General features: G+C 41.3%; 1 protein-coding gene across 6 annotated transcripts in view; it reads left to right on the forward strand.

Annotated features, from left to right (window-relative positions):
- The window catches only part of DLC1 (DLC1 Rho GTPase activating protein), a 231,692-nt gene extending 224,733 nt beyond the window's left edge, over positions 1-6,959 (forward strand). For all 6 annotated transcript variants that reach the window (XM_065633237.1, XM_065633232.1, XM_065633233.1 and 3 more), the window contains 6 exons: positions 1,359-1,572; positions 1,978-2,092; positions 2,995-3,216; positions 3,910-4,127; positions 4,308-4,481; positions 4,985-6,959. In XM_065633237.1, coding sequence (XP_065489309.1) covers positions 1,359-1,572; positions 1,978-2,092; positions 2,995-3,216; positions 3,910-4,127; positions 4,308-4,481; positions 4,985-5,105 — 1,064 coding nt within the window. In that variant the 3' untranslated portion in view covers positions 5,106-6,959. The remainder of the gene's footprint in view (positions 1-1,358; positions 1,573-1,977; positions 2,093-2,994; positions 3,217-3,909; positions 4,128-4,307; positions 4,482-4,984) is intronic.
- Positions 6,960-14,044: the final 7,085 nt, after the last annotated feature.

The raw sequence follows: 14,044 nt of genomic DNA on the forward strand, positions 1-14,044 counted from the left end.
GATGGTTACAAAAAGGTTACAGGAACTTCCTTCAGAGCTCCATAGGTGGAGGTGACAGTTTAAAATAAAAGCATAAACACTGTTATTGCAGTGCACGCATATTTGTGTGTGTGTTTGGATTCCCAAGAAGTTTTATGGAGAAAATTAATCAGACTCTCCTCTCCTGTGCATATTAAACAGCAACTCTTTGTGGGTTGAGTGCCAGAAAATGTTTGACAGAGCACTGCAGAAGTGTCTGGTCCTTTCCTTTCCAGGCGGTAGGCCTGAGGAATCCCCAGAGCTGGTTGGGAAGTATTCTCTCTGTGTAAAACAAAGTGCCTTAAAGCAGCTGTAAATTTTGCTTCCCTGCAAAGGACAAAATTTCCCCTTGCTTTGGTGTTATGCGCCAGGCTGTGCACTGGAATTTTTCCGCACGTGGCTTAAATGTGCTTTGAGCTGATGAGGGGACAGTGTGGAAAACAGTAGATTTTTGCTTAAAATTGCTTTCTAAACTCACCTGCTGGCCTTACAAAGTTGCTGAAGCCCAAAGCAAATACCAGTTAAATACTTGCTTAGCACCACGTGTATTATGAGACATGCAGTGAGGGTGGTGTGGTGCTGCTGATGATATAAATGCTCCAGGACTCAGACTGTGATGTTGTCTTCAGAGGTGGTTTGTTGGAAATCCCTTTACAAGAAGCAGATCTGGTCTGGGTTATTTCATTTCTTGTTCCCTTCAAGTTTGGAGGAGAGGGCCTTATATAAAGACACACGTCAAATTTTTCCAATGGATGTTTGTTGTTAGTAACCAAGGAGCTGTTTAATGGTATGGGGCTTCACAGCATTGACTTTCTTTTTCCACCGCATGACTTTGAATGATCTGCTCAATAAAACAACTCTCTGTGTTTGGTAAAGCACTCTCTGAATATTTTATGACATCATTTTTGAAGAGGTTTGCTAGTCAATTTAATTAATTCACCTATTCTAAAATGCATTCATGTTTTGAATTTCTTTGAAAGCCAAAGAATTTCTAAATTGGCTGGACTGTGTTTGCTTGTTCACTGCCTGAGTCCAGGCTTCTGTCATTTTAGTGCATCTGCGGGAGCATGTAGCTGTTGAAATGAAATCTAAAATTAACTCTGGCCTAGGCACAGCTTCTTCTTGCTTGCATTTCTTGTGAGGCAGGAAATAGCTGAGGGTAGTTAAACTAGTGGGTTAAAAAAAAAATTCCTTCATGTTTCCTACGAATGGTATGCATCCTGAAGGAAATCGCTTCAAACTCGAGTCAAATATTTGAAGCTGGGTTTGCTTTGGGATGTATTCATGCTGTGTGTGGGGAAAATCAATGGCCTGATGAGAGAATTGCTAATATTATGCAGATGTGCCAAAGGATCAGCGTCTCCAGGCTATCAAGGCTGCCATTATGCTTTTACCCGATGAGAACAGGGAGGTCCTCCAGATTCTTCTCTATTTCCTGAGTGATGTCACAGCTGCAGTGAAGGAAAACCAGATGACACCAACAAACCTGGCCGTCTGCTTAGCACCTTCCCTCTTCCACTTAAACACTCTCAAAAGAGAGAATTCTTCCCCAAGGTACGTACATCTCTGGGGAGCAGGGCCCATTGCTGCTGGTCCCTTACCTCAGGGGGCGGCGGCGATGTGCAACAGGCACGCTCTGGCATTGACTCCGCCAGTTGTGGTCACGCCTTAGAGGGCACCAGGTGTAGAATGATTATTGGATCCTACCTTTTGTTAGAGATTTGTTCAAATATAAGCAAGTTCTCAAGAAGGAAGAAACGGGGGGGGATTCCAAAGAAAAGGCTGAGAGAGAGTGGTGGGAGAAGTCAGCAACACCATGCCGAGATTTGGTCCCAGGGATCACTGCTCTAAATCACCAGCAGATTTGGGAATCCTACTGTTATCTTACCAAGCGTCTCTCTTGCTCTGCATTAAATAACTGGATTTGTGTGTGTGTTTGTGCTCTTTTCCCCTGTGAAGGGTGATGCAAAGAAAACCAAGCCTGGGAAAACCTGATCAGAAAGACCTAAATGAAAATCTGGCTGCAACCCAAGGGCTAGCTCATATGATCGCTGAATGCAAGAAGCTCTTTCAGGTAGAACAACTATTTGCAAAACTGATGGGTGGAATATTGGCCAACATGGCTTAGATCTGCCGTATAAGGGAAAGCTAGGAATGTCTATTTTAGTAAAGTTTAATACGTTATAAACAGATTTTTGAAAAAACTTTACATCATGGTCTGGGTACATACATGAATTAGAAGTGGTGCCAGAAGAAAATAGAGTTGTTTTGTTGGCACTGGTACTCAAAAATGATGAGGCCGTTGTGGGTCTTGGGACATTTTTGTTACATCCAAACTGCATTTGAAATATGTTTTCAAGCTTTTATTGTGCAGCCATGAGGGTCTGTGAACTTCAACTCTAATTACACAGCAAGAAGCTGTTTCCAGGAATTTCAGTGCTTGTTTTATACTTAAATTCCCAAGAGTTTGCAAGACTAGGCCACAAAAGCATCCTGGAACATGACACTGTCGAACTGTAGGTTGAAGGGTCTGTAGGAACTAAAGCATGCTCCCTCTAGGGCCCAGGATGAAGAAACAGACAAGTCTTGAGTCCTGGTTTTCCTCACTGTCATTGAATCTTTTCAGAGCCCTCAACTGAAGACATGCCTGTCTCTTTTCTTGTGGGTGACAACTGATCCCCCCTTCCTTCAGTCTGCAGGATAATCTGCTATGGGAATGGATCTGAGTTGTGTAGGGAAGAGGGATACTCCACAGAAAAAAAATAAGACACTCCATAAATGAGAGACTAATTTGAGTTAAAGTCACAAACTTAATTTTCAGATTTCTTCACATGGAGTGCTTGACCTGACACATATGTGTCTTACCACTTAGAAAACTAGTGTACCCATCTTTCTGTGGCTGTCAGGCTGCTAGACTAACTCTGTGGTTTGGGGAGAGAGCTGCAAAAGGATGATTTCACCCTTGTCGTCCCTCAGATACCTGAAGAAATGAGCAGGGGCCGGAACTCGTACACAGAGCAAGACCTGCGTCCCCTCAGCCTGGAGGAGCTCCGGGGTGGCAGCAGCACCACCGAGCCCTCTGACTACCACTGCTACCTCCAGGACTGCATGGACGACTTGCTCAAAGAGATGAAGGAAAAGTTTAAAGGCTGGGTTAGCTGCTCCACCTCAGAGCAAGCAGATCTGGCCTACAAGAAGGTATGCACCCTGTCACTCAGCTCTGGTTTTTAGCTCATGTTCTCTACTATAAGCAGGCTTTTGACATAGGATATTACAGAAGGTTCAGTGTACACCTTTACTTTGCAGATAGATTTAAGGAAAAAACCCTCCATCTTTTGAGATAGTTGCACACCACCTAAAAACGACGTGTCTTTCAGCAGTAGTCAACTAACATGCACTGATTTATGTTCTTCTGTTTATCCAGCCCAGGAATGTTCACTGTATTGCATTTACACACCTTCACTCACATGTGCAAAGCCTTGACAAGCTGAGTGAAGACTCCAAGCACTGGCACTGTGCAGTAGGAAAGAAGTTTCTTAGCTTTTGTCTTGTACAGCTCAGAGCTAGCACAGGGAGAAGGTGTTTCAATGAGATTTAAGATATTTAAAAAACAATCTTGGAAAATTAGGATATTTTTCTGTAGCATCACAATTTAATATTGGCCCATACTGGAGAAGATAACTGTAACGTAAAAATAATTTGGAACTGAGTGTGCAGATGCCTTTGGCTGTTAGGAAAATAACCTTAGTCTGAGTTTACAACAAGCTTAGTACAATACATACATACATGTGTCTGTATTTAATTTGCTGTATTTAGCCAACACTAAAATAGAAAGGGAAAAGAAAATGTAAAGAATAGCCAAACTGAGGACTCTGTGCTGATTTCCCCCAGGTGTGTGAAGGTCCCCCACTCCGATTATGGAAGACTACCATAGAAATCCCAGCTACGCCAGAGGACGTTTTAAATCGTTTACTTAAAGAGCAGCATCTTTGGGATGAGGATCTTATAGATTCAAAAGTAATCGAATCTTTGGATAGCCAGACAGATATATACCAATATGTCCAGAACAGCATGGCACCTCAACCAGCCAGGGACTTTGTAGTCTTAAGGTAAGACTCTTATATGCAATGATGTTTATATCCTACACGTACAGCAACCTTGCCTGTGATTTCTTCATAATGTAAGTTATATAGGTAAATATCTGTTTGTGCATAATTTGAAGTCTAATTAGAAGTTAGACTTATCTTTGACAAACAGTAATACATTTTTTTTTAATTCATTTTTCTTAGAACATGGAGGACAAACTTCCCCAAAGGAGCTTGTGTGCTTCTAGCAACCTCAGTGGACCATGACCGTGCTCCAGTGGCAGGTGTTAGAGTCAATGTGCTCCTGTCTAGGTATCTGATTGAGCCCTGCGGGTCAGGAAAATCTAAACTTATCTACATGTGCAGAATTGATTTGAGGTATGAATTTCCACTTTGTTCTTCGTGGTGGTAACTTTTCTCTTATAGTTTCCATGTAGCGCAAAATATAGGTGGTTCAACAGGCTTTAGCTTGGCCAGTAACATGTACTTCTCAAGGGCACACACAGGTCTCTGAGATACCACAGAACAGCAGGTGTGCTTTGTGATGTCAGAAGACTGCAGTATGTGCTCCACCACAGCTTTTGGTATATAATACCACCCCTTCCTGTGACAGATGTAGTTGGATGAAAGGACATGTTAATTTTAATATTAGGTTGGTATAGAGGAACAAGTTCTCACAGAATTTCTGATAACCTTTTCTCCCTGCAGGAAACTTGTTTTTGAGCAATGCTGTATATTAGTAAGACTGAGCTGAGCAATAAGCAGTAATAAGATTTCCTAGTCATGCATTTAAACAGCTAGATATGTATTTGATTCTGACTAAGAAAATGCATGCAAAGTCACTTGTACCTACTTCATCATTACTTTTTCTCACACATCAGGGGCCACATGCCAGACTGGTACACCAAGTGTTTTGGACACTTGTGTGCATCTGAAGTCGTTAAGATACGAGACTCTTTCAGTCATCAGAGTCTTGAGAGCAAGGAAGTAAAATCCAGGTGACTACTGAAGAGGAACTGCCATGTGCTCCACACCTCAGCAATGTAGACATTACCCAAAACTGAGGCTTGTCCACTGCTGACCGGACCAGTGTACCATCTGCAAGTCATGTCACGAAGGAATGACAGCATGAGAACTTGACTGTGAGCATTACTATAGGACTGTGGCCATACCATACAATTTAAAGCTGCTTCCTGTCTGTGTAAGGTCTATAGTGTAGGCCTCGACTGGAATACATAGGAGGACTGTGCCAAAAAAAAGATTAGGAAAAAAAAAAAAAGTATTGTACTGTTAGATGGCTTGAATTGCTTCTGAGAAGCAAAAATTCTTTAAATGCAAAATATATTATGAAATATGATGAAGGCTCATCATTCCCATGTGAAATACTTAGCTTTATGTATATACCCGTGTCGTTTTGTTTGTAGTGTGTTGAGGGACTGGTGTATCCACTGGAATAGTTGGTACTCTTCAATGTGTTCTCACTGAGACAAGCGGAGAAAGGTTTGCACAGAGATTAAAGTGTGAATGAGTGTGTTAATGGTTGAAAGGATAGCAGAAGTCGAACTTGAAATGTGGCTGGTACACTGATAGGCAACCAGAATGGATTTCAGTATGCTGGATACAGTTCAACCTAGAATGGGACTTCCCTATGGACCAGGAGTAGCCATCCTTCCCATGTGCCAGTTCTGCATTTTCCTCAGCTCTAACCTTATTAAAAACCCTAAGCAGATGTTGCAAGCAGCTTGCTCCAATTACTGCCCACTGCTTATCCAGATGAATCTTCTAGGAGTGATTAGCAATTCTGTAGCAATTTTAAGTCAATATACTTTTGAGTAACGTAGCAGCTTAGAAATGAAATGTCTATGCAATGGTGAAGAGAGCCAGTAATGTCAGTTGTTAACTCGCCAAAAATGTTTGTTGCTTTTACTCCTACCTGTGTTAACTATAAGTGTTTTACTGAACTTTTGTATATTTTACTGTATTCTAATGGCTCAAGAGGAAAAATTCAACACTGGAGTTGTGGTGCTGGGAGGTGGCAGGACTCCTGCAGCAGCCGGTGGGGTGAGGTGGCTTGGAAGGGTCACATGAGCTCTCTCCCTTTCTCTCCCTCCTTTCTCTGTTTTCCTAAAAGCTGCATGTTAAGACGAATAGAACCTGGATGTGAGCAATTTGGAGGGTTATATCTGGGGGCAGAGAGGAGGGTGGGGTTTTTGTCCTGGGTTTTATTGGGTTTTTGAAACCCTTTGGGATATTGCCCCCCCTCCTCCTCCTTGAGAATCAACTTGTATGAACTGTAGGAAGTCTTGAGGTCCTCTGGAAAGGTGTCTTTCTGTAGGTTTTACTGTAAAGGTGAAGATTTGCTTTCAAGGTGCAGTATTAAGTGAAAAATGTATTTTGTGGCTAGGGTATGAATGAGTTGCAAGATGGAATTTTGACTGAGACTTTGTTACCATTGTCAGTATTATATTAAGCTTTTTGATGAAGAATTTTTAATTATGGCAAATAATGTAGTACTTCCAGTAACAATGTTCCTCATGAGTAGGAAAACCTTGTATATTCTTCTACATCAAACACTTTTGAATTTGTAAAATTGTATGTTGTACATACCATTCTATTGTAAACATGTATACTTGCCCACAGTGTACTGTCAAACATAGATAAAGCATGATAAAGATTATTTAAAATATACCTGTATTTATACCTCAGATATTCTTTTTGAGTTTTTGTACCTCAAGTATGTTTTCTATTGTAAATGTGCTTTACATGATTATGACTTACATGAGAGAAAGGAAAATGTTTAACTTGCTATAGATGTCTGTACAGAATATACTCAATAAGTGCACTATTAAATGTTTAAAATTGGAGAAGCATAATGATTTTTATTTTATTCTGCATTCTTCCTTCCACTCTCATGCCCAGAAGAGGAGGAGGTATTTTTCTTACCACTGCTTCTTTACATACTCCTACCAACAGCATAGCCACCCCTGCCCTCTCCCAGGCCAATATTTTTAGCGTTGTTAAAGGCAGGTACCAGAGCAACTTCAAAATTTTTGAAAGACAAGCCTTCATGATAGCAGACAGATGAACAGAAATACTCCCCACTCATTTAAAAGTAAGAAGAAATCTCTGGTTTGCTTCTGTCTTGTGGAAAGGAACTCTTAACAGGGAGCAAAGCAGATTCCTACTTGATAGCGAGCTGTATGCAATGGCAATGCTGAAAAATAATTCACCACTTTCCTATTTTCTACAGGGAGAATGAGGGCATGACAAGTTGTGGAATCATAGGCTGGCTTTAAAAAAATGCAAGCATGAAAGTAATTGGAGAAAGTTAAAGCACACGCAGCAGTGAAATGAAGCCAAGGGGAAGGCCAGGAGGATATACAAACAACTGACTTAGGTGGAAAATGAAGCCAAAGACAGCTGTTAATTCAAGCAACTTTAAAAAGTTTTTAAAGTCTTAGCCAACAGAAATATAATTTGGGCATCTGAAAGAGGATTTTGATTTGTGAGGCTTGTCTGACAGCGTAGCTGGACTGAGGTCTGCTGCCTTCCGCTTACCAACATTGTCATATTCCTTCTTCACCTGAGCATCCCAAACTCCTGATCACTGTCACTTCCCATGATGTTCCCCAGGGAGCAGTCAGGGATGGTGCTTCACAGTCTGGCAGAAGCAAACCTCTCGCTATCGCGGTACTAGTTGTCACACACCAAAGAGTCTTCTGGAGAACCTTTCTGATAAGGGACTGTCACTTGTTTGGCTCTTATAGGATCTTTTTTCTTCTCAAGTCAATACTAAAAACGACTACTTGATTTAAAAACAAACAAACAAACAAACAAACACAAACCACCAAAACCTGTGTTCACAATTTCAGGCCCTTGAAACAAGCAGTTAGCTATTTTTTTTCTCTGTAATGATGGTTTTGTTTCTATTTTTAAGCACGCTAATGCGTGACAGGCATTTCAAGGATTTATTCTGCATTCTGCTTAAAGTGCAGTTAGGTTACTTTCCAATCAGCATTTTCCTAAATATTTCCAAAATATGAGTTAACTTTGACTCTTCTAAATAGCCTCAAACTCCTGAATGTTTGTCTTCTTGGCTCCTTCATTTGCAAGTCTCCCTGTTGTAGCTGGACAATAGAATTCAAGTTTCCGTGTCTGTGTTTCTTGTCAGGTGTCACTCACAGCACCACCGGCTCTTGCTCAGACACTCTCTTGCATGGAGCAGCGGCTGCTGCAGAGGGGGTGCAGGCTGGGCCCCCTCCAATGCTGGCAGGGTGCTGGTGCGGCGAACTGTGCTCGCGGCATCCCCGGGGCAGCACAGGTCCAGCCTGCTGTGGGCTTCAGTAATGCTGAATTTCGGTACTGCTTTCTAACAAATTAAAATGGAAAAAGTCACGTTTTACTGTCATCCCTCAAGTAATGCACTCCACAATTAGATATTTACGAAGCTGTAAATAACCAGTGGCCTTCATCTGAAAGGCCAGGGGCAATGTCACTAACGCACATGGACAGTCTGGGAAAGTGAGACTGAAATGATGCAAAACAGGAACTCTGCAGTCTGGTACAAGACCTAGGAAAAAAAAGCAAGACTTAGTATATATCCACAGTTGTCTGTGCCAGGAAAAAATTGATATGAAAACAGTATTCATGACTTGGGCTACAAAATAAAAGGTAGATATTTCCACCTAACATATATGAAAATTAAATGTTATACACAGATCTTCCGCAAAGTGCTGGAAGCAGTGTCCTATAATCATACGGAATTAAACTAAGATACTGTTTTAATAGAGCAATGCATTAAATTTACAAAGACAAAATGCTAATTCCTTTGCCTATGTTATACCATAACTTGTCAATACAGCCATTGACTGCATCCATTATACAAGGAAATACTAAACTTTTCTGAAAAATTACTTTCAGCTATTTCTCATCTGTCAACCCAGAGCTATTTTATTTCTCTAGGAAGGAAAGGTATCAATGTCTAAAATGATGATTAGCATAGCACTGGAGGTGAAGGCGAAGTACTGTTCTTATTGCTGATGCTAACATGCAACATTTGGACCAATGCTGCTTTTGCATTGAGCACTATCCCAGACACTTGAGGCTTGCTCACTTTCCCCTCCCCTCCGCAGCATCTTAATATATTTTCCTGTATTGCCTGAGACATACAGAATGCTCACAAGAAATGAACTTCCAAGCTGAGTCCAGAGAGAGTGAAGGATGGGAAAGAATTCAAAGAATAAAAAAATTCCATCAGACGAGATTAGGGCACTGAAGGGTTTATGCAGAATATGCAGAAATATTCAATACACATAATCTGGCCACTAGACAAGAAGGATGTAGTAAATGTCTACTAGCACTGGAAGGTCATAAAAACAGAGAAGAAGAGTTCAAACTATCTGAGTGGGTGTACAAGTTGGGATAAAAATTCGTTAATGGAAAATTTGAGGCAGAAGGAAAGGAAAAGGCATTTTCCACACAGCAAGAGGTCTTTGAGGCTGTGGGATAATCTCTCCCTGAGAAGCAAGAAGAGCATAGGTTATTTAAAACTGCGCAGGCTCAAACTCTGGAATCATTCCTGCACTAGCTTCCACCATGGAGAACTGAAAAAAGCATCCTGTCTTCATTCATGTCTCTGGTTTGAGGGGGCTTGTGCCTCATTTATTACAGAAGTTGGAAGACTGTTAGTAAATGAAATGAGAACTTCAAGAAAGGGTGGCCTCAATTAAATCACTTGAGTGTCACTTTAAAGAATTGCCTTTTTTTTAAAATAAGCCAGCTAGTAGCACACATAGATCATGTTCGTAACACAACCCAGACTAAGATGGTGTGCAAGGTGTGGGCAATAGAGGAAGGGTTCTTCTAAGAGGACCCAGTTGGCCAAACACTACCAACATGTTTAGTGACATAGCAGTCTGAAATATCTATTCAAAACAAAAAGGTCATCTGGTTAAGAATCTTCCTTTGTTTCAAAAACAGTTAAAAGAAAACAGATTTCAGTCAAGGCATGGTTGTGAGCTGGTTAAACATGTAATCTTCAGCTAGGCTATAATTCAAGTTTATAGAAACATTGACGGTATGGTTAGCAAAGTTCCTATACACCACTTTTTTACCCCTGCCACTGGGAAAAGTTGTACAACAGAGCATATTTTAAGCAGTCCATTTAAACATTTGAAAAGGAATGTAAAGATACTAAAATATTTGTTTTAACTCAATTGTTTAGTTTCCAGCAATCTGTACTCTTTTCATTTCTCTAAATACCTGCCAGCATCACAACAGAATGTCTGAAGAGCATATATGGGGTTTTTCACTGGCCTATAGGAATGCATTTTTTTTTCATTTGAACATATAAAGGGTCTAGGGAATTTTGCAATCTTTGCCCTTAACATTTCTAAAATGTACAGTCCTTACTACCGCTGCCCACAGGATAAAAATTCTTATTGAAGCCCTTGCCACCTACATCATTTACCAACTAAGGCTTCTAAAGCATACCTAAATCATTCAGTATTGATAATACAAATAATAATCCAAATTGCTTTTGAATATCCCACCTCAGTGACATGCCTACAAAGCTAGAACTACATTAAAATCAGTACTCCAGTAAAAGCAAGAAAATGGTAAAATTTTACTACCCATGAACAATTTCATTCATCGGCAGGTAACAGAAATTGCTTTGTGATACCCAGAAAAGCAGCTTTGAAAACCTTGTTAGACTTTCTTAAAAAGAAAGGGAGGTCCATTAAGATGATGTGTCTGGAAAACAGCACCTGCCCTCCTTCTACATAGATGCTGTACTCCACTACTTAAGATTGGGAATATATACACAATAATGCAAAATCCTAGTGCTGCCTCCTGTAAGCCCTCAGCAACAGTGGAGCATCTGCTTCCCAGTGAGGGGAGAAGCAAATGAAATCAGAGGATGCTCGGTCTTACACAGTGAGAACTAACAGTGATTCTCTTCCCACAAGGGCATCCCATCTCTGTGCCATGCTCCTCATTGGATCGAATGGTACATGCAGCATAGAAACGTTTGTTCCCGATAATATGGGGCTATTATTCAATTGAAATGGGAACAAACCACAATTAGAAGGGGTCATAAGCACTCATGAATTCCAGGACCGTAACAGCACTCGGCAGCACTAACACTACACAGTGCAAGTTCCTTGATTTGGCTTCAGAGACCTCTGAAAGCACATTAAATCATGTTTGAAGGCCTTTTAAGAATGACCTTGAATGAACAGAAGAAGTAGAGATATTTTAGCTAATGCCTGAACTATAGTATTCACTTTTGCTTTCTTCACCTTTTCAGCCTATCACAAGAGTAAATACTCGTGCATAAAAATAGCACATAATCTTCTTGGTAAAACACTCGCCCTGTGGCATTAGTTGAAAACAGGATCAGGCAGAATAGTTATTGAACTAAGTTCAGTTCATCAGAATTATTGGACTGGGGAAGGAGGAAAGGCTGTGCCCCGAGCATCCTACTGGATAAGGCAAGATCGATGAGGGAATGAATGACCTGTTGAGAGCAGCGGCTGAGCTCAGAGGTTTTAGCAGGCCAGTCGTGGCTAACAGATTGTTTGGCATCTACTTGATAAAAACCTAAGCAACTGGCAGACCCTGAGGAGTCCTAAGTGTCTAAAGTTTTAGACTTGGATAGAACCATATCCCAGCTTACCACTAGAAACAGAGCCCAGAAGCATCAATTCAAAATGTCACCAAGTTGTCTCAGGAAAGAAGGCAAAACAAGCTGATTTCTGGCACCATCAGCTCTGTTACAGAAGGAATTATTTTCAGTATATCATTAAAATTTGGGATTCAGTACTAGTGTTGGGGCGGGGGGGGAGAGGGCCGTGCAGAGCTTGGAGACAAATACAGAAGTTCCTGCTACGTTTCTCATGCTCCAATTTCTACACTCGCCACTTCGGCTTACCTCTGGACGTGTTTTTCACAAGAGCCTGCAGGGAGTTTCTTGTGCTGTTTTCTGAACAGCCTTGCAATGGTCACTGTCGGAACGAGAGCATTCATTTGAGTTGATCAGCAGCACAGTCTGGGACACGGCACTTTTCGTGCTCGCATTTATAATGCACCACGCAGAAAGGCAACCCTTTTTTAGTTCCTCGAAAACTGCTAGGTAATTTTTGCTGCTTAAACACTCTTACCGATTTAGAGATTTTCTGTGAGGCTTTATACAACTTTGGGGTTTTTTTTAAAGCTTCTTTCCTGTGCCTCCTCTTCCTCTCTTGTTAAACTGCTGAAACAGTTTCCAGGGCCAGCCGCTCCATGCATTGGTTTGCTGTTTTCTGATGAAAGAGCTGCTGCCAAATTTTATAAAGAATGTTCCCCAGGGCACAGAGGGGAGTGAAGTATTCTTCATGGCCTCTGTTTTCTTCCCATATTGTTTAACAAACAAGTAAGTTGCCCTGCAGTCACTCTGACCCCTACTTAGACATATCCCTTTCAGGCAGCCACACAAATGAACTAGGAAGGAAGTTCCGTCACGGCCCTTAGAAAAGATAGAGGGAAATAAAGGCAAACATTGTGTGTCTAAACAAACAAGCTCACTCTGCTCCGCCCTTGCCTTCTGCCTAATTCTTACAAGAACTGGTCGCAGAAGTAGTAGTTGAGGCAAGAGTATTTCCCAGGTTGTGCAGGACTCAGCTCCCGACCGGCTTCTTTCCACTGCCCTCCAAGGTTTTGCCCCAGCCTCAGAGATGAATAAATAATCCAAAAGCCTCTGGCATAAATGGCAACTCAGCCTGGGCTCTTTGTCTGGCTTAAGCTTCTCCCTCAGTCTGGTTTCCCATAAGGACCTCATGCCTTCTGTGCCTCAGTTTCCCTAGTCAGACTTCACCATAACTTCAAGGGAAAAAATATTATTTTTATGCTCCAGTAATCATAGATTGAAAGTGCAAGTTCTGCAAGAAGTTGAAACAAAAATATCTAGAGGCCAAGTTGAGAACAAGTTTCCATTTGAGCTGCTTCTTGCACATACACAACTCCAAAGGATTTCTAAATCAAATTACTTTTGATAGACAAGAGATGAAACAGATGTGCTATTAACCCCATTTTGTGATGGGGACCTAGAGCATAAAGGATTTTGGAACTAGAGATGCAACTAGAATATTCGAAAAACAACATCAATGTTACATACTAATCACAGGAACAAGTTTTAACATACGGGATCTGATAAACCTGGTTTAAAGAATGCTTAGGTAAACTGGGGAAAAAAATACAGTAATTTAAAATATCCTGAGGATGATTTTTAAAGTATTTCCACATTTCTCTGGTAACATCCATTTGTACTGGTCCCACCTTGCTGAAACCACAGATGGACATTTACCTTAAAGCGGTTACTGCATCTGAGGCCAGCGCTGGCTGACACGGACGTGGCATTGCCATAGGACCATGACCCAGCACAGGCACCACGTCACCCACACACCCCTTGAGCTGCTGCAGGTGCCCTCTTCTCCACACATCAAACCTTGGGGCTGCTTTTGCTCAGCCATCAGCTTTAGCCTGTCCAAAAGACAAGAAACCCAATTTCAAACAAAATGCTGGGCTGATTGTAAGAGCAAAGTCTTATTTGCAGTCTATGCTCATGCTCCGTGGTTAACACAGATTTCTAGACTTTGTTTAAAATTTGCCAGAAGGCTGCATAGGAGAGCAACTCAAACATTTGTGAAGGATTTGTCAAAAGCATTACTTTGCCCTTGCTCGTAGCTCTTTGTCGATAGCACCACGCAGAGCAGACAGAAGACAGAACTGGATCTGGTCGTCATCATGCACAGACTGCAATATGTGCGTATTTGTGCCTGAGGAGCTTCCTATCACCGTGATGAATGGCATCGCATTTAGCTGTCTCCCTAAGGAGATAAGGTGCTGTAAGTTGCTGTTATCAATTGTGTCCAGATTTGTACCATTAAACAAAAAATTGGATT

The sequence above is a fragment of the Caloenas nicobarica genome, chromosome 4 (assembly GCF_036013445.1).
Source record: "Caloenas nicobarica isolate bCalNic1 chromosome 4, bCalNic1.hap1, whole genome shotgun sequence".
In the NCBI taxonomy this organism is placed as follows: Eukaryota; Metazoa; Chordata; class Aves; order Columbiformes; family Columbidae; genus Caloenas; species Caloenas nicobarica.